The 19,530-nt window shown below is 39.1% G+C and overlaps 1 protein-coding gene across 1 annotated transcript; it reads right to left on the bottom strand.

The window, feature by feature from the left end:
- Nucleotides 1-13,422: 13,422 nt before the first annotated feature.
- Nucleotides 13,423-17,255, bottom strand: LOC113068756 (tripartite motif-containing protein 16-like). The gene is made up of 6 exons (XM_026241615.1): nt 16,377-17,255; nt 15,420-15,515; nt 15,107-15,340; nt 14,771-14,927; nt 14,163-14,210; nt 13,423-13,951 (listed from the first exon to the last, which is right to left on the bottom strand). The coding sequence occupies exons 1-6, from the start codon at nt 16,947-16,949 to the stop codon at nt 13,431-13,433; spliced, it is 1,629 nt and encodes a 542-aa protein (XP_026097400.1). The 5' UTR covers nt 16,950-17,255; the 3' UTR covers nt 13,423-13,430.
- Nucleotides 17,256-19,530: the final 2,275 nt, after the last annotated feature.

The raw sequence follows: 19,530 nt of genomic DNA, 5'->3' as shown, positions 1-19,530 counted from the left end.
GACACACAACACACAACAGCTCAACTACACTTCAGTTTCTCTTTCCCCTAACTCATGTGACTCCTGTTTCCTGGTTATGTTTGAGTCACGTGTGTATAACAGGTGTGTCTGTGAGTCTGTAAAGCATGAAATGGCTACTAGATGTCAGTCTCAGACAAACTCTCAATGAACACAAGTTACAGAGAAGCAGCACAAGAGCTTTAAAAACTGCAGAAATACTGCATCCTGATTACTACACTTGTACTGCAGGACTGAAAACTTTCCAGATTTAGCGTTCCTTCATGTTCTCACAAATGGATCTGTTTTCTAAAAGGAATATGGGTTCAGTGTTCAGCTGACTGATGGGAGTGGCTACTGATGAGTCATGTGACCTGCCATCATCCACTGATAAACAGTGCTGGGTAGAATGTAAATAAAACCTGATTACATGATTACAGATTACATGATGAAAACTGTAGTTAGTAACATTCTAGGTTACTAATTTTACGTATTCTCACTGCTTTTTAGATTACTTATAATCAAACCTGTTTTATACTTACCATTAAAGATACAGTAATGATATAAAAAAAGCAAAGAGAAAGAGAAAGAAAACATTCTCCTTAAATATATGTATATATATATATATGTAACGCATTAAACATTACAATTGCAGGGTTTCCCAAACTGGGCTTAATATAAGAACTGAAGCAGGTTTGTGAGTTGATAAAAAGCTAATAATTAATTAAATCATAAAAACGAAAAATAAAATACTCAACACTTGACACTTAACACTTGAATACTAAAAATATGAATATTTATTTGTTTACCTGCAGGTCAGTATGAATATTAGAGATTTATTTCCAAACTAATATTAGTTTGAAAACATTTTTTGTCCAGACTTCCAGAATAAAAAGTTCACGTGTTTGCAATTACATATATTTGAATTGAGAAAATAGTAATCATATTTGCGTGACCCCCCAAATCCCTATAGTTTGGGATGAGAATAGTTAAGAGCGAGGAGATAGGGTGGAGGAAGGATGCCGGAAAACTGTTGTGGAACAGAGGTGAGTTGGCTGTATATATAGCCTAAATATTGTGCTAGTTAAGTTGATTATCTAGACGAGCTCCACCTGTGTTGAATTGATTGATTATCTGAACGTGCTCCTCCCGAACCTTGTTAATAAAACATCACTTACTGAAGGTCACTAGATATGATGAAGACACAGTTTTCTACATCTACACATCACTAGTGTTTAGTAACTTGCATAATTTTTTGTTTCATACATGCTGTAATTGCTTGAGAGGTCCCCCCCCCCCCTAAATTCAGAAGCACGATTTGCAAATTTATTTACATGATATTTGTGAATATACTCCAAGCTAAATGTTATGACACTCTGTATCATAAAAAAGTAATAAAACAAGTAATTAGGAAGAATCGATAAATTATGAATAATTTACTGCCATTGTGTGAATAAAATGTAATCATGTAATACATGAAAAGGTAACTACAATCTGAGTATGAGCATTTTACAATGTATTATACTCAGAGGTGTCAAGTAACGAAGTACAAATACTTCGTTACTGTACTTAAGTAGAAATTTGGGGTATCTATACTTTACTTGAGTAATTATTTTTCAGCCGACTTTTTACTTCTACTCCTTACATTTTCACGCAAGTATCTGTACTTTCTACTCCTTACATTTTAAAAAATAGCTTTGTTACTGCTATTTCATTCCGGCTTGTTATCATTCAGAGAGAAAAAAAACCTATCCAGATAAATCGCGCCATCCGGATGGAGTGAATTTGATTGTGGTTGGATGAGAAGTATAAACATATACCATTCCGACACCCTATTGGTCCATACGCGATCCATCGCACCTGCACATGACACAAATCACATCACACTCCAGCAAGGGCATAGCCAGTTTTGGGTTCGTTTATCAAAAAATATATTTCTTAAAAGTAGGGTTGGGTATGGAATCGGTATCCGATCGCCTCAGAGTCAGTCCGCTTAAATTTCAAATGAAACCGGCGTCAGACCGGTCTCCTCCCATCTTTCAGCGCGCTCTTCAAACCGCAGACCGCGGCGGAGCAGCGCGAGCTCAAACAGAGACAGAGGACACAAGGTGTGTGTTTATCAATAGATTGTTAGAATATCTGTATCTGTGAAGTTCTTTGTCATAAATACAGTTTACAAAAGGTCACGAAGAAGCAGTCGGTTTCTCATCTACTGTAAAGTTTTCGCTTGTCACTGCTCATCACGAAACAGCTGTTTCCTCCAGCGACAATCTAGTCCTTAACACATATGAACGAACACATACTTTAATTAAACTTATTTAAATATACTTCATTTAATCGTACGTACTTTATACATACACTACTGTGCAAAAGTCTTAGGCAGTATTTTCACTTAAAATAATTCATTTTGCCATTGTCAAACTGCTTGTGCATTCATAATCGCACTAGAAAAAAAAAAAAAAAAAAATATATATATATATATATACATATATATATATATATATATATATATATATAATATATAAATAACTGGCTTAAAACCATTTTTGGGGTGAAAATACTATTCTTTCTTTTCCATAAGACTTTTGCACAGTACTGTATTTTAAAAACGAGATTGTTGCTACTTTATAAAGAATGAGCATACAGTCATTCACAGAACTGATTAAAGACAGTGACAGACAGCACTGATCTTAACTAAATATCAGAGTGAGTGACAGAGATACAGTAGAAACATCATGTGTGGTTTTGTATTAAATAATGACCCAGATTGTGAAATACATTTATTAGCCTTAGATTAAGGGAAGCCAACTTGGGAAATGAGATCATCCAAGGTGAAAGCTATGGATTTATTTTAAATATTTGTAATGTTCTTTAATGTTATCCATAGTTTTTTTTTTTGTAGTTCTTTTTTTTTTTTTTTTGTATCGGTTCAGGCACCATTTAGGCGCCTGTACAGTTTTAAAAGTATCGGAAAGGCACTGGACCCTACTTAAAAGTTATTATTTCTCACTACTGGCTCATTTACCAAATGGGTGCTTTCTCTCCGTCCTCCACAAATTAAGCTACTGTAGGTAGTTGGGTAGCGAGACATTTTAATAAATTATCGTTTGCGATTGACAACGCAAATGACAATGTTGTGATATCTAGGCTATAGAGCATCACAGTCCCACCCACAGCTGGTGCCGGAACTAAAAATTCAATGCAATTTCTGCATTGACATTTGGGGTATAAGCCATAAAAACGTAACCATACATGGTAGACTTAAAACCAGCTACGGCTGTACTAAGCGATAGTATATGCTCATATAAACGCAAAAGGATCATGGAGCACTAACCTTGTTTTGATATAAATGCCTTTTATTCGCGATGTCTTGGCTAAGTACTTCATTATCCACAATCCTGAACAATCCCACAATCCCACAGTGATGCATCTGATTGGTGAAGCTCATGTAACCGTCTGGTTAAACCCCGCGAAGGTCCGTGAAGACTGAAGATCATTAATAAAAAAATAAAATAAAATAAAATAAAAACCTGTGTTGCGTTTTTGCACGGTAGACTTATCAGTGCAATCATGATCTCCTTGGCTGCCATTGAGAGTTTTGCAGGGAGGTTGGTAACTTTTAGTTAGCATTATCGTCCACTTTAGCTAGGCTACTGTAGCTTTCATATGAAATGTCATATCAAGCGTTTTATAATGCCACTGTCAAAACAATATTTAGCCTAGGCATACCTTTTTTGTACATTTACTGAACATTTGTGTAATGGCAACGACATGTGTTGACGACTGAGCAGTGATTGCAGTCAGGTACAAAGCACTGCACCATGTTGCTGACGTTATCATTAACCACTTTCACACACGCACACAATATATAAAATACACGATGATAAATATAAAAATCAATACACAATACATATATAAAACACAATTTATTTACACGATTAATACTGAAAGAACTGCTATTACTGCACATTCACTATATAAAATAAAATCAGATTTGGATGTCGCTCAAAAGGCTTGTTGCCTCGTTCGCAGTTGTGGCTTCAGTCGAATTCAATGAGGCGCGGTGGTTTATGGGATGAGTAGTTCCTGTGCTCGAAATGAAAATATGTACACAGTCTTGTACCTTTGACTTTGTTTTGGATTTTGTCTTATTTTTTTCACTCGAAATGATGTGTTATATGCTTATGAGATCAGCCGTAGCTGGTTACCCTCACACATGCTCTAAAACTCTTTAGATACGGATTTTTCCGAAAGTGAATGGGAGAAATGAATGGGAAATTTACTTCCGGCACCAAAGCTCTCTCGGCTGTGGGTGGGACTGTTAAGCTCTATATCAACTTTGTAACTCGTTCCCCCCCGAACACTGGACATAGCAGACGTATGTACCGAATACAAGAAGCTATCAATCAAGAAGGTATCAGGATTATGAGTTATTTTTCATTTTTCGTTTTTGATTAATCACTTGGATTAATCATTAATTTTGACAGCACTATAATGTTTATTGTAAATAGTCAACCACACAAGAGTAATTGTTACTAAGCCTGCACCAATGTTCTTGTCCATTCCCCTCACAGATTCCTGCAGCTAAGCTTGGATGTACATTTACATTCCATTAAAGGTTATTGATGACATGCCTCTGAAGTTTGACTTTTTGCACCATAACAATACTTATTGGCAACTAGTCATCATATCTCTAGCTCTTTAATGTATTTGCATTGTACTAAAGTGCGTTCATTTTAAATGGGCATATATGTGGCTGAAACAGGTAGCCTAGTGCATCCCAAATTTTTCAACATGAACATTTTAATATAACATTATAGTCATTATGGCCTTTAGAAAAATGCTTTTTTGAGGAGGTGTGGTAGTGCACAATAGGCCCCTGTGGCACGGCCCAAGCTTTTGTTCTTAATGGCATTTTTTTTCCTTACATTACTTTTACTTTTATATTTTAAGTAGTTTTTTAAAGCAGTACTTTTACACTTTTAATTGAATAAAAAGCTTGAGTTGATACTTCAACTTCTACAAAAGTCTTTTTAAACCCTAGTATCTATACTTCTACTTGTGTAATGAATGTCAATACTTTTGACACCACTGATTATACTCTAATAACAAGTACTTAATTTTTGGAATCTGATTATGTAATCCAGATTACTACCCAGGGGTGCATTTCCAAAACAACAATGCATTACCAATAGAGTTCAATAGAACTTACCACATAAAAATATAAATCATAACTTATTCAGAGAAATAACATTGACTATATACTGTACAGACTTAAAGACATGAATAATTATTTCCAAGATGACGCATATCATTACAGAGCAATATAGTAACAGAGGCTTGCATTGTATTATTCATTGTATTTCCTCTTCAGGAACTCGAGCTGCATCGAAAGGCTTTGGGGAACGCATTTAGCGTGAGCGACTCTGAATATGATATCTGTCTTATAGAAGAGTAAGCGACCAGGAAGCTATAAAGACACGAGCCGCGCAGCTGGCTTCAGCTTCTGCATTTTCAGCAAGCGCTCTATGTGTGCATGTCATTCTGTCTTGTCAGTCTTATTTATTGTTGTTTGTCACTATTAGCTCCTAACAAAGGGTAAGCAATAGTCAAAGAGCAAAGCTAAGAAGAGACATCTGAAAGGCGAATCCAGATCGCGTTTCAGATTGTGTGTTTATCACGAGTGGGAATACACGGTCTGTGCGCGGTCTGCCTGGGATTGAGGCACGCTGTTTCGGCTCTTGAGGGAGCCGACTGCCTGCACTGGTACAAGCCAGTGTGGACGCTTCGATCCCGGAGGACTCTCTCGAGGGGGAGTCTTCGCCAGCGTTCCTCGCGGTGTCGGTCCTGCTTTCGCCGAGGCGGAGCGGCGCCTGCACTCGCTGGGTTCGCAGATAAGATCTGCTGGAGGGTAGGGAGACGGGCGCATCCCTATCTCCTACCTCACCCGCCAGATCTGCCCGATATCCGGGTGCGGAAGCCCGAGTGCTGCGGTCCTTCCCCCCCGAGTGACGGCCGTGATGCACCGCCTTTTTTTTTCTCCGAGGAGATTGTAACGGAGGGCGTCGATGAGCTCGCAGTTGCACAAACATAAGCTGCATAAACATCAATTGCACAGACAAACAGTTACACAAGCATCAGTTTCACAAACATATTATGCCTAACTGTATAACGAGCAGTATTAATGAGGAGCGCAGCTCACGCTGTCAGCTCTCGAAAAAAATAAAAATAAGGGGGCTGACTGTGCTTCTCGCATATCTAAGGACGGGGCGAAGACGGCTCTGCCTATCTCCACCCGTATTCCCTAGATTTAGAGTTCATTCTCGAGGTTCGGAAGCACGCAAAGCGGTTCCTTCCCCCTCTGTGAACTCGCAGCTGCAGCTACTTATCTCCGAGGAGATTAATATTGTTTGTGTGACTAAGCGGCTCGCGTGTTGCCGAGGCAACGCATGTACTACATAATTTCAGTTTTGATGTAAATCTTGCCAAAACCAGACCGTCTTTACTCGTCTGACTGGATAACTGCATTAATTCTGAGGAACTAAATTCAGTATCTATCTGACTATGAGAAGTTAGATATGAATTATATTAACAATGCAGACCGTGTTTACTCGTATGATTGTTTGTTTGCATTAAATTCTGAGGAATATAATGACACTTATCTCACTCTGAGAAATTATATATACTGGAGGGGCTGCTGGGTGGGAGCAGAGGGCAGAGGGTGACCCCTACTGGGGTGCAGCGGCATACACCGCATTACACGGTTCCCGTCTCGCCTCAGCGCCCTCTGGGGGCCGGTCTGCCAACCCTGCCAGTGTTCCAGGGCGCAGCGGTCCCCAGCAAGCATCATTCTCAGTATTTTCCGCCCGTGCGTGTAGCGGGGCTGAGACGCTCGCTGCCCCTGCGGGGGCCTCTTACACCAGAGGTCAGTCTCGAGAGACTGATTCCCTTAGTAGATTATTTAGCAGCATGAAAACTACTGCCAAATGTATCTCAATGGGTCCTGCATACAGTAGAAAAAGCTACCGTATTCAGTTCAGCTCTGTACCACCGATATTCAACGGGGTCATTCCGACGATGGTCGGCCCCGGGCAGGGTCTGGTTATGGAACAAGAAGTGGAACCCTATTAGAGAAGGAGGCCATCAAGGTGGTCCCTCCTCAAGACAGGGAGTCCAGGTTCTACAGCTGGTATTTCACAGTTCCAAAGAAGGATGGGGGGTTGCGTCCGATTATAGACTTGAGGGTCTTAAATCGTTCAGTTATGAGATTGAAGTTCAAAATGCTCACGATCAAGCATGTTGTAGGTCAGATCAGGTCCGAGGACTGGTCTGTCACAATATATCTCAAAGATGCATACTTCCACATTTCCATCCTTCCACAACACAGGAAGTTTCTGAGGTTCGCTTTCGTGGGCGAAGCCTACCAATATCGAGTACTTCCCTTCGGCCTTGCACTCTCACCCCGCACGTTCACAATATGTGTAGATTCGGCTCTGGTTCCCCTGCAATGTCTATTCACTTTATATGCAACAATGGTGACGTGTGTGTTGCTGTGGCAAAAACGTTGTGGGCAGAGCTACCTGTAACCATGCATGACATTGAGAAGGCTCAAAGAGCTGATACTATGTGTGAAGATTTAAGGCAGCCTGATGTAGATTTTACTTCAGGACGCATTGGTTATAAAGAACAACAAGGAGTGTTGTATCGGGTTGTGCCATCTAAACATGGTGGGTCTAATTATCAATTGGTTGTTCCCATAGAGTTGAAATCCCAGTTTCTTTCCTATTTTCATGATAGTCCATTTGGTGGCCACCTAGGTAGAATGAAAACCCTTTTGAAGATTTTAGAAGTGGCATGGTGGCCATCAGTTAGGAAAGACGTATGGGATCATGTTCGTACGTGCATTACCTGTCAGAGGTATAAAGGTGATAACAAAAAACCAGTAGGGAAGATGCAAACAGTAGAGGTTTTGACCCCTGGGGAAATGCTTGGTGTCGATTTTATGGGACCGCTCCCTGTGAGTAAGGCCCGTAATACGATGTTGATGGTGGTTGTAGATTACTATTCGAAGTGGGTTGAACTTTTCCCTTTGAGGGATGCTAAGACACCAAAAGTTTGTCAGATTTTGAAAAATGAAATTTTTACCCGTTGGGGTGTTCCAGCCTTTTTGGTTTCAGATCGTGGACCCCAGTTTACTGGCCAAGTTATGAATAAGTTGTGTGAATCCTGGGGAGTGGTACAGAAATTAGCCACAGCTTACCACCCTCAAACTAATTTAACTGAAAGGGTAAACAGAGTTTTGAAAACAATGATAGCTTCATATGTTGGTCAGCATCATCAGGATTGGGATAAATGGTTACCGGAATTCCGTTTAGCTATAAACACAGCTGTTCATGAAACCACTGGGGTGGCCCCTGCGTTGCTAGCTTTAGGACGGAATATAAAAGGCCCACTTGAGCGGTTGATTAAACCCATGCCGGATACGTCAGCATATAACACTCTGCAGAAGCAACAGGAAATACAGGAAGAGGTGCATAGACATATTGGTGTAGCCAAATCTAGACAAGCTAGATATTACAATGCACGACACAGAGATGCACACTTTGAAGTCGGGGATCTAGTCTGGGTAAGGGCTCATCCTTTGTCTAAAGCTGAAAGTAAATTCTCTGCTAAACTTGCACCACGATGGTTAGGGCCAGTTAAAGTAGAGAAAAGACTAGGTCCCATAATGTATAGAATTAGCGGGGTGTTGAATGATGGGAAATCAGATACAGTTAATGTAGTTAATTTGAAACCTTTTTTTTTTTAGCCCCAAGCCGTAGGTTGGGGGGGGGGGGGGGGGGGAATGTAATGGTGCCCATTAGCTGAGTCTGTTTCATGCATGTTATTGTATACATGAACGATTTTTGTTTTGTTTTTTTTGATTATTATTGTTTTTATCGTCATGTATTTTGTATGCATATTGTGTCTCATTTACTCTGTGTATATCTGATCTGGGAATGAAGATCGATAACGTGATGCGGAGGAGAAAGTATGAGGTGGAACATGTTAATGATGTGTGGACTCGGATGTATATAAGGGGAACGCAAACGGAGGGAAGGAGGAAAAAAAAAACAGTTCCGCTTATGCCCGGCGAAGCAAGACCTGCGTTCACTTAATCGGAAGTCGGAACGATGGGCCCGGTGGTGGACTTTTGGTCCGAGCACGATATTTTCCACGAGTGATTTGCGCGGTCGCAAAATGCCTGTGTGGTAAGCAGCGGGGATTTAAATGTGTGAACCGCTGTGTTCTGCTTCTAATCGCTGTGGAGTCAAACGGCCGCAAAATGAACGTGTTTTAAAGTGGTCTGAATTGGAAGAGACTGGGAAAAACGGACTTGATGAATTGTTCTAATGGACTCTGAAGGCTGTTATGGTGTTGAATTTCCTTGTCGATTATGTAATGTAATTTGTAATTGTTTTAAAGGTACGGGGTTATGTGCAATGTAAGTTAGGTGGGGGTATAATGAAAAAGGGTGTTTAGAAGATGAGAAATGAGGTCAATACACGCACTTTAAGCAATTTATGAAGTATGATGTGTTTTTTTTTTGGTTGTTTTTCTTTTTGATTTGATCAAAATGATATTTGCAGTCACAAATGGATCCAACTTATGCCCTTGAAGCGTACTGTAAAATCCCTTATTGTAATTGTTGATGAAGAGTAAGTGGATTGTTACAATATGCTCTAGACATAAGGTATGTTTCACATCATTATTGGGTGGTTTAATATTCGAATTGTGTAAACATTATGTCATTACATGATTATGTAAATGAACTACTAAAGTGAACCGGTTCATTGAAATAAACTGTCTGAGAGAAATGCATTTTCCACGTTGCCTGAGAGTCTGGATTACTGCTAATAATGTCCATTTTCTGTTCAGTTTTTCATAAGACCTAAAAATAGTGCAGCCACTGACTTGCATTATATCTGTCACAATTTCTAGCCGGGGTGTCCATGAGCTCCATTAGAGGGCACTCCATCCTTTATTCGGATCACCGGATTTCTATGACCCTTAGGGAAGCATCTGGAAGCCGCTCATTAAAGGGTGTGTGTGAGTTTGTGTGTGTGTGTGGGGGGGGGGGTGCTCTGTCACGATCTCTTTTGCCCATGAGCTCCTCTAGAGTGCACTCCATCCCTTACCTTCACCTTCTCACCCCAGAGTCCCATTCCCAGAAACCCGAACTTAGGAACTCATTACAAACACGCCTGTTTCCAATTAGGAGGACTACTTCAGTTGTACTCTAACACACACATTGAGTCTTTTTTTAGCTGTTATGAGACATTTCTAAGCATTTCATTGTTTCCTTGCCTATGTGTTTTTGTCGTTGGATTGTTCCCTGGTTTGTGATTGTTGGCTGCCTGCTCTGACCAATGCCTGTTATTTGGATTACTCTTTTGCCTTGCCCTGGGACATAGTTGTTTGGTGGTGTTTGACCCTGCCAGTTTCAACTAAACTTATACCATGACTTATACCAATGTCATGCCGCCCAATCACCAAGGATCACAGTTTCCATTAAAAACTAATTATATGTGACACCTTTAATTTTTGTCTAAAATCATTGTTGGACTGATTGCTAATAAACAGCTTTAAAGATGTATACTTTGAAGATCACCTGATCCATATTTTAAAAAGTTGAAAAGTTAGTAAAATTTTTAAATGTAAGTGGCGCTAGTGATGTTTGGCAGATAAATATATCTTCCAGAAGAGAGCTGATAGAAATAAGAAAGAGATTTCCATAGCTGAAAGCCATTTGTAAGCAGCGTCTCATTCAGAAGAAGATGATTATATAATAAGACACTCATGAAATGTTTCTCTGTGAGTCTCTGTCACAGCAGGATCTGCTCAAGTCCACTATGATCCTGTTCTTCTAGATCTGTGTTACCTGCAGGAACTGGATGTGATCCTGTGTGTGTGAAAGCTGCTCCAGCTCAGCGTCTCTCCTCCTCAGATCATTGATCTCCTGCTCCAGTCGCTCCAGTCGTCCTTCAGCTCGACTCACTGCAGTCTTTTCCTGATCTCTGATCAGTCGTATCAGCTCAGAGCGGCTTCTCTCAATGGAGCGGATGAGCTCAGTAAAGATCCTCTCACTGTCCTCCACTGCTGTCTGTGCAGAGCGCTGTTAGGACACACAGTGATTCAGCTTCAGTGAGACTCAAACAAACTTCTCTTCTTCTCCAGACTCACCTTATGAGACTCCACAGTCTCTCTCAGCTGCTGGAGATCTTTCTCTCTCTGCTGGGATGTCTTCTGCATCTTCTTAATCTGTTTCTGCATGACAAATGGATGACAGTAAATATTACAGAAAACTACTGTCTCTAAATCATCATGTGGACAGATGAATCCTGTAAAAGTGGAACTGATAACCAATGGCTGTAGGTTCAAAGTCAAAAAAGGATAATTTATTATTTACCACCATTGTACATGAATTGAAATGCAGATATAAGCTTGTTTCTCTTCATAAGTGTAAGCAGTAGTGTTAAATACCTGTTTCTCTGTCCTCTGTGCTACAGCTGATACAGTTTTGTGTTTTTTATGCTCATATTTTGTACACAGCTCACAAATGCATTGTTGGTCAGTAAAGAGCCAAAAAGAATACATGTCACACCTCTGTTTATCAATTTGCACTGGCTTCCAATAGCTGCTCGCATAAAATTCAAGGCATTGATGTTTGCCTACAAAACTACCACTGGCTCTGCACCCATTTACCTAAATTTGTTACTTCAGACTTATGTGCCCTCTAGAAGCTTGTGTTCTGCAAGTGAACATCGCTTGATTGTTCATCCCAAAGAAGCACAAAGTCACTTTTACGGACTTTTAAATAAAATGTTCCCTTCTGGTGGAATGAACTCCCCAACTCAATCCGAGCAGCTGAGTCCTTAGCCATCTTCAAGAATCGGCTTAAAACACATCTCTTCCATCTTTAATTGACCCTCGAACTTTAACACTCACTATTCTAATTCTATTCTTTAAAAAATCTAACTACCTTTCTAATCTTTTTGTATTCTATTTTCTTTTCATTTATTATGCAATTGTATATGTATGTGTGTGTGTGTATGTGCAAAGACCTCTAACACTAGCTTGCTCTATTCTTTTTTAATTTTATTTTTTATTCTATCTGTTTTCTTTTTATTTATTATATTAGTTAAAATCCCATGCTACGTGTACTGTGTTAACCTAACTGAGACTTGTTATAGCACTTATATATCATTGCTCTTTTTGTTGTTTTTGATTGCTTCCACTGTCTTCATCTGTAAGTCGCTTTGGATAAAAGCGTCTGCTAAATGAATAAATGTAAATGTAAATGTAAACCACGCCCCCCCTGCCACAACGTTAACAACATCAGTATTGCGTGACAATGTGTATATAGTGTGTATTAGCTACTTGTAGATTTCAATTGCTGTACAGTCTAATCTCTAATTGTCAAACCATTCGAAATTCATATAAATAAATTGCTCTTTTAACACAAAAAGCAAATTTATGTTCCTTAGAACTGGTTCTATTTGATCTTGTGTAATCCTGTGTATCAGTACCACTTAAATTAGAAAACATTATTACAAGCATAACATTGTGAATCGGGTAAGGAGGTAAGGTAAGGTAAGGAGATAGCGTTGAAACCTTGGCTGGTAATGTACTTGCTCAAGAATTTATTTTGGATCGTTTTTAACCAAAGAAAAGTCATGGACTGCAGCTCTAAAATAAAGTGTAAACAAAAGTAACTATGAGCATTTGAAAATGTAATATACTTGAGGTACTTTATTTTTGGAATCTGATTGCAGATTAAACAGTTACTGCCCAACACTTCTGACCTGCCCCCCAACACGTGAGGCACACACACACACACACACACACACACGCACGCACGCACGCACGCACGCACGGACGCGCACACACACACGCACGCACGCACGCACACACACACACACGCACGCACGCGCACAAACACACACACACGCGCGCACGAACGCATGCACGCGCACACACACACACACACAAAGGCATGACAATAAAATCAGTGGCAAAAGAACACAAAACACTGAAAAGTGCTGGAGAAACATGAGATGAATAAGGAAAATGATTAATTGTCTGTGATCATCTGAATTGAAAGGATTTTTAATAAATAAAGTAATAATAAAAATAACTGATGTGACTTTACATTAAAAACTAAACGACTGATTTCAGTCAACACATGCAGAGGACGAGAAAAGCATAGAAACTACTATTTGAGGATTTGATATACACATTTATTTTGATTCATGTTATTTCACTGACAGAAGTTCAGCTGCAGTATTAATGTCATGAAGATAAAAGAAGAGACACTATAACATCTACTGTTCCTAATTTATCTTGCAGCTCAAAGCATTATGGGTAGAATCTCTCGTCAGTCTATTCTGAGTCTAACACAGTTTTACTGATGATCCTCTATAAACACCAAACCCAGGATAGAGCGTCTGAGTGAATGTGGTCTGGACTGTGTGGATGAGGTTCATTGTGTCAGAGACGCTGTAGAAGGACAGAGTTCCTGCTCTGTGATCCACAAACACTCCTATTCTACTGCTGATGGACTGTACTGGGAGATCAGTCCATGTGTTATTGTGTATGAATGAGTATCTGGAGGGAGAGCAGTACAAACTCCAGGACTGATCATTATATCCAAACACACACTCATTTCCCCGTCCCTTCCTGCTGATGCTCTTATATGACACTGTTATAAACACACCATTATACCCACTCCACTCCAGCTCCCAGTAACAGCGTCCACACACACTCTCTCTACACAACACCTGATTCACATCAAATCTGTCTGGATGATCAGGATACGACTGGACTGTGTTAGTGGCAGTAATCACTCTGTTCCTCTCAGACAGACGGAGGCGTTTATTCACTGTGTTCAGATCCAGAGTGAGCTGATGGGAATCTGATGGAGATAAAACACATCAGAATCAGGAATTATGAATCGGTTTGATCTTTTCATGTTCAGTGTATCATCAGTGTCTCAGTACAAATGACCAGATATCCTGTACAAATCATCATTTACATCATCAGTTATAAAACTCTTCTTTCTCCTTCTACAGGAAGAACATGAACACACTCAGTGAGGTTTTCTTCTGGTTTTCTTACTGACTTACATTGTAGGAAGTCGTTCCTGGTTCTGGGAACAATGTTGGTGAATGTGACTGTGGAAATCAACAGACATGAACAGTGTGATTCTCATGAACCTGTATCCATTCCTAAGACATTTCTAAAATGTGAACCTGGAGCACAAAACATAAGTGTAAATTTTTCAAAATTGAGATTTATACATCATCTGAAAGCTGAATAAATAATCCTTACACTGATGTATGGTTTGTTAGGAAGACAATATTTGGTTGAGATACAATTATTTAAAAATTTGGAATCTGAGGCTGCAAAAAAAAAAAATATAAATATTGAGAAAATCGCCTTTTAAATTTTACAAATAAAGTTCTTAGCAATGCATTTTACTAATCAAAATTTTTTGTTTTAACATTTATAAATATCTTCATGGAACATGATCTTTACCTAAAATCCTAATGATTTTTGGCATAAAAGAAAAATCGATAATTTTGACCCATGCAATTTATTTTTGGCTATTGCTTCAAATATACCCCAGAGACTTCAGACTGCTTTTGTGCTCCAGGGTCACATACGATGTTCTCCATGATATGAGATAATTATGGACTCATTTCTGAGAGCAGATGAATCTCCAGGACTTTACCTCTGTCTGAGATCTTCTTGAGCTCCTCTTTGCAGAAATCCTCCAGTTTGTCTCTCAGCTGATGGACAGATTCTCTCAGACCATCAGAAGAGAGAGAACTGAAGAGATCTTCATTTATGTCTGTAGATTCAGGAGGTGCGGAGAGAGACTGGAAACTCTACAGAAAACAGAAATCAAAACTCATTTATAAGTGGTGTCTCTTTCAAAAGATGATCAGATGAGAGTCTGACTGATGATTATACAATAAGACACTCATGAAATGTTTCTCTGTGAGTCTCTGTCACAGCAGGATCTGCTCAAGTCCACTATGATCCTGTTCTTCTAGATCTGTGTTACCTGCAGGAACTGGATGTGATCCTGTGTTTGTGAAAGCTGCTCCAGCTCAGCGTCTCTCCTCCTCAGATCATTGATCTCCTGCTCCAGTCGCTCCAGTCGTTCTTCAGCTCGACTCACTGCAGTCTTTTCCTGATCTCTGATCAGTCGTATCAGCTCAGAGCGGCTTCTCTCAATGGAGCGGATGAGCTCAGTAAAGATCCTCTCACTGTCCTCCACTGCTGTCTGTGCAGAGCGCTGTTAGGACACACAGTGATTCAGCTTCAGTGAGTCTGAACTGAGACGGAGACAAACTTCTCTTCTTCTCCAGACTCACCTTATGAGACTCCACAGTCTCTCTCAGCTGCTGGAGATCTTTCTCTCTCTGCTGGATTCTCTGCTGGAACGTCTTCTGCGTCTTCTTCAGCTGCTTCTGCAGGACAAACAGATGATAGTGAATATCACAGAAAACTACTGGCTCTAAATCAACACATGGACGGATGAATCCAGTAAAAGAGGAAGTGATGGCTGTAGATTAAACTCCAGAAATCATGACAGGAGTATGTGAATTCACATGAAGTTTAAGCCTGTTTCACCCTACAAGTGTAAGTATTATAAAAATGAAACTGACAGAGACAGAGCTTCACACTGACAGTGTTTCTGCTGCATAATTAAAACTGCATAAATAACTGATTAATAGTTCCCTCCATTATTTTATTTTGCTTAATCAAATCCTATTTTATTAAAGATTGTGTTGATAACAGTTTATGGGGCATTTTCACCAAACATTGATACTCTTCTAATAGCTGCTGTTCATTTATGCTGAATGCTATAACCTGTTAATATGAGCACCAATATAAACAGTTATAGGGAAAGTTACTTTTAAAAGTTACAATATTCCATTACTCCTTATAAAGTAACTAATTGCATTTGTTACTTTTTATGTATCAGGGAACAGGCAGACCCGTTCCCAGCCAGTGGCCGACACAGGTATAGTGAAATTCCCATCATTCCAAGGATTAAAGACTGTTTATTTACTCCCCGTCTCCTCGTTCCGCACTTTTCCCAACACAGATCGTGACATTTGTGTCACTTATTTGAAAGAGTAATTTGACATTTTGTCATACATTTTAAAAGTAATGTGTTACATCACTAGTTACTTGAGAAAAGTAATCTGAATACATAGTTCACATAACTTTTAATGTGTTACCCCCAGCGCTGGATATAAGCACATATGAAATGGGCACATATGAAAATTGTTAGCAATATTTAATTAGAGTCAAGATTTAAATACCTGTGTCTCTGTCCTCTGTGCTGCAGCTGATACAGTGTCATGGTTTTTATGTTCATCCATCGTACACAGCACACAAATACATTTCTGATCAGTGCGACAGAAAACCTCAAGAAGCTTCTCATGTTTCTGGCAGATCATCTCCTGCAGTCGTCCAGTGGCTTCAGTCAAATTGTGTCTCTTTCCTTTAAACCAACTCTCGTGTTGCTCGAGGTGATTCAAACAGTAAGAATTAAGACACACCAGACAGGACTTGACAGCTTTGTATTTTCTTCCAGTACAGACGTCACACTGCACATCTCCAGCTCCAGCATCACAGTCATCAGAGAGTCTGGTCTTCTTCAGTTTCTCCACCACTTCAGCCAGAATGGTGTTTTTCCGTAAAGCAGGTCTTGGACTGAAGGTCTCTCTGCACTGAGGACAGCTGTAGACTTTCTTCTGATCCTCCTGATCCCAGCAACCTTCAATACAGCTCTTACAGTAACTGTGTCCACACTGGATGGTCACTGGATCCTTCAGGAGATCCAGACACACTGGGCACATGAACTCATCCTGAGAAATTCTGGCTTCTGCCATTTTACTGCTTAAATACAGAGACACAACACACGACAGCTCAACTACACTTTAGTTTCTCTTTCCCTGAAATCATGTGACTCCTGTTTCCCGGTTCTGTTTGAGTCACGTGTGTATAACAGGTGTGTCTGTGAGTCTGTAAAGCATGAAATGTCTACTAGATGTCAGTCTCAGACAAACTCTCAATGAACACAAGTTACAGAGAAGCAGCACAAGAGCTTTAAAAACTGCAGAAATACTGCATCCTGATTACTACACTTAATGCAGAACTGAAAACTTTGTCGAGATTAAGCGTTCCTTCATGTTCTCACAAATGGATCTGTTTTCTAAAAGGAATATGGGTTCAGTGTTCAGCTGACTGATGGGAGTGGCTACTGATGAGTCATGTGACCTGCCATCATCCACTGATAAACAGTGCTAGGTAGAATGTAAATAAAACCTGATTACATGATTACAGATTACATGATGAAAACTGTAGTTAGTAATGTATTCTAGGTTACCAATTTTAGATGATGTATTCTCACTGCTTTTTAGATTACTTATAATACAACCTGTTTTATATTTTACCATTAAAGATACAGTAATGATATAAAAAAGCAAAGAGAAAGAGAAAGAAAACATTCTCCTTATATATATATATATATATACCAGCATTATAAAATGCATTAAACATTACACCTGTAGGGTTTCCCAAACTGGGCTTAATATAAGAACTGAAGCAGGTTTGTGAGTTGATAAAAAGCTAATAATTAATTAAAGCATAAAAATGAAAAATAAAATATTCAATAATAGAATAAAATAGAGATTTATTTCCAAACTAATATTAGTTTGACAACATTTTTTGTCCAGACTTCTAGAATAAAAAGTTCACGAGTTTGCAATTACATATATTTGAATTGAGAAAATAGTAATCATATTTGCGTGACCCCCCAAATCCCTATTGTTTGGGATGAGAATAGTTAAGAGCGAGGAGATAGGGTGGAGGAAGGATGCCGGAAAACTGTCGTGAAACAGAGGTGAGTTGGCTGTATATATAGCCTAAATATTGTGCTAGTTAAGTTGATTATCTAGACGAGCTCCACCTGTGTTGAATTGATTGATTATCTGAACGTGCTCCTCCCGAACCTTGTTAATAAAACATCACTTATTGAAGGTCACTAGATATGATGAAGACACAGTTTTCTACATCTACACATCACTAGTGTTTAGTAACTTGCATAATTTTTTGTTTCATACATGCTGTAATTGCTTGAGAGGTCCCCCCCCCCCCTAAATTCAGAAGCACGATTTGCAAATTTATTTACATGACATTTGTGAATATACTCCAAGCTAAATGTTATGACACTCTGTATCATAAAAAAGTAATAAAACAAGTAATTAGGAAGAATCGATAAATTATGAATAATTTACTGCCATTGTGTGAATAAAATGTAATCATGTAATACATAAAAAGGTAACTATAATCTGAGTATGAGCATTTTACAATGTATTATACTCAGAGGTGTCAAGTAACGAAGTACAAATACTTCGTTACTGTACTTAAGTAGAAATTTGGGGTATCTATACTTTACTTGAGTAATTATTTTTCAGCCGACTTTTTACTTCTACTCCTTACATTTTCACGCAAGTATCTGTACTTTCTACTCCTTACATTTTAAAAAATAGCTTCGTTACTGCTATTTCATTCCGGCTTGTTATCATTCAGAGAGAAAAAAAACCTATCCAGATAAATCGCGCCATCCGGATGGAGTGAATTTGATTGTGGTTGGATGAGAAGTATAAACATATACCATTCCGACACCCTATTGGTCCATACGCGATCCATCGCACCTGCACATGACACAAATCACATCACACTCCAGCAAGGGCATAGCCAGTTTTGGGTTCGTTTATCAAAAAATATATTTCTTAAAAGTAGGGTTGGGTATGGAACCGGTATCCGATCGCCTCAGAGTCAGTCCGCTTAAATTTCAAATGAAACCGGCGTCAGACCGGTCTCCTCCCATCTTTCAGCGCGCTCTTCAAACCGCAGACCGCGGCGGAGCAGCGCGAGCTCAAACAGAGACAGAGGACACAAGGTGTGTGTTTATCAATAGATTGTTAGAATATCTGTATCTGTGAAGTTCTTTGTCATAAATACAGTTTACAAAAGGTCACGAAGAAGCAGTCGGTTTCTCATCTACTGTAAAGTTTTCGCTTGTCACTGCTCATCACGAAACAGCTGTTTCCTCCAGCGACAATCTAGCCCTTAACACATATGAACGAACACATACTTTAATTAAACTTATTTAAATATACTTCATTTAATCGTACGTACTTTATACATACACTACTGTGCAAAAGTCTTAGGCAGTATTTTCACTTAAAATAATTCATTTTGCCATTGTCAAACTGCTTGTGCATTCATAATCGCACTAGAAAAATATATATATAATATATATATATATATATATATATATTATATATATATATATATATATATATATAATATATAAATAACTGGCTTAAAACCCTTTTTGGGGTGAAAATACTATTCTTTCTTTTCCATAAGACTTTTGCACAGTACTGTATTTTAAAAACGAGA

This window comes from Carassius auratus, linkage group LG49B (assembly GCF_003368295.1).
Source record: "Carassius auratus strain Wakin linkage group LG49B, ASM336829v1, whole genome shotgun sequence".
Lineage (NCBI taxonomy): Eukaryota > Metazoa > Chordata > Actinopteri > Cypriniformes > Cyprinidae > Carassius > Carassius auratus.
This window is presented reverse-complemented; position numbering and strand designations above follow the sequence as displayed.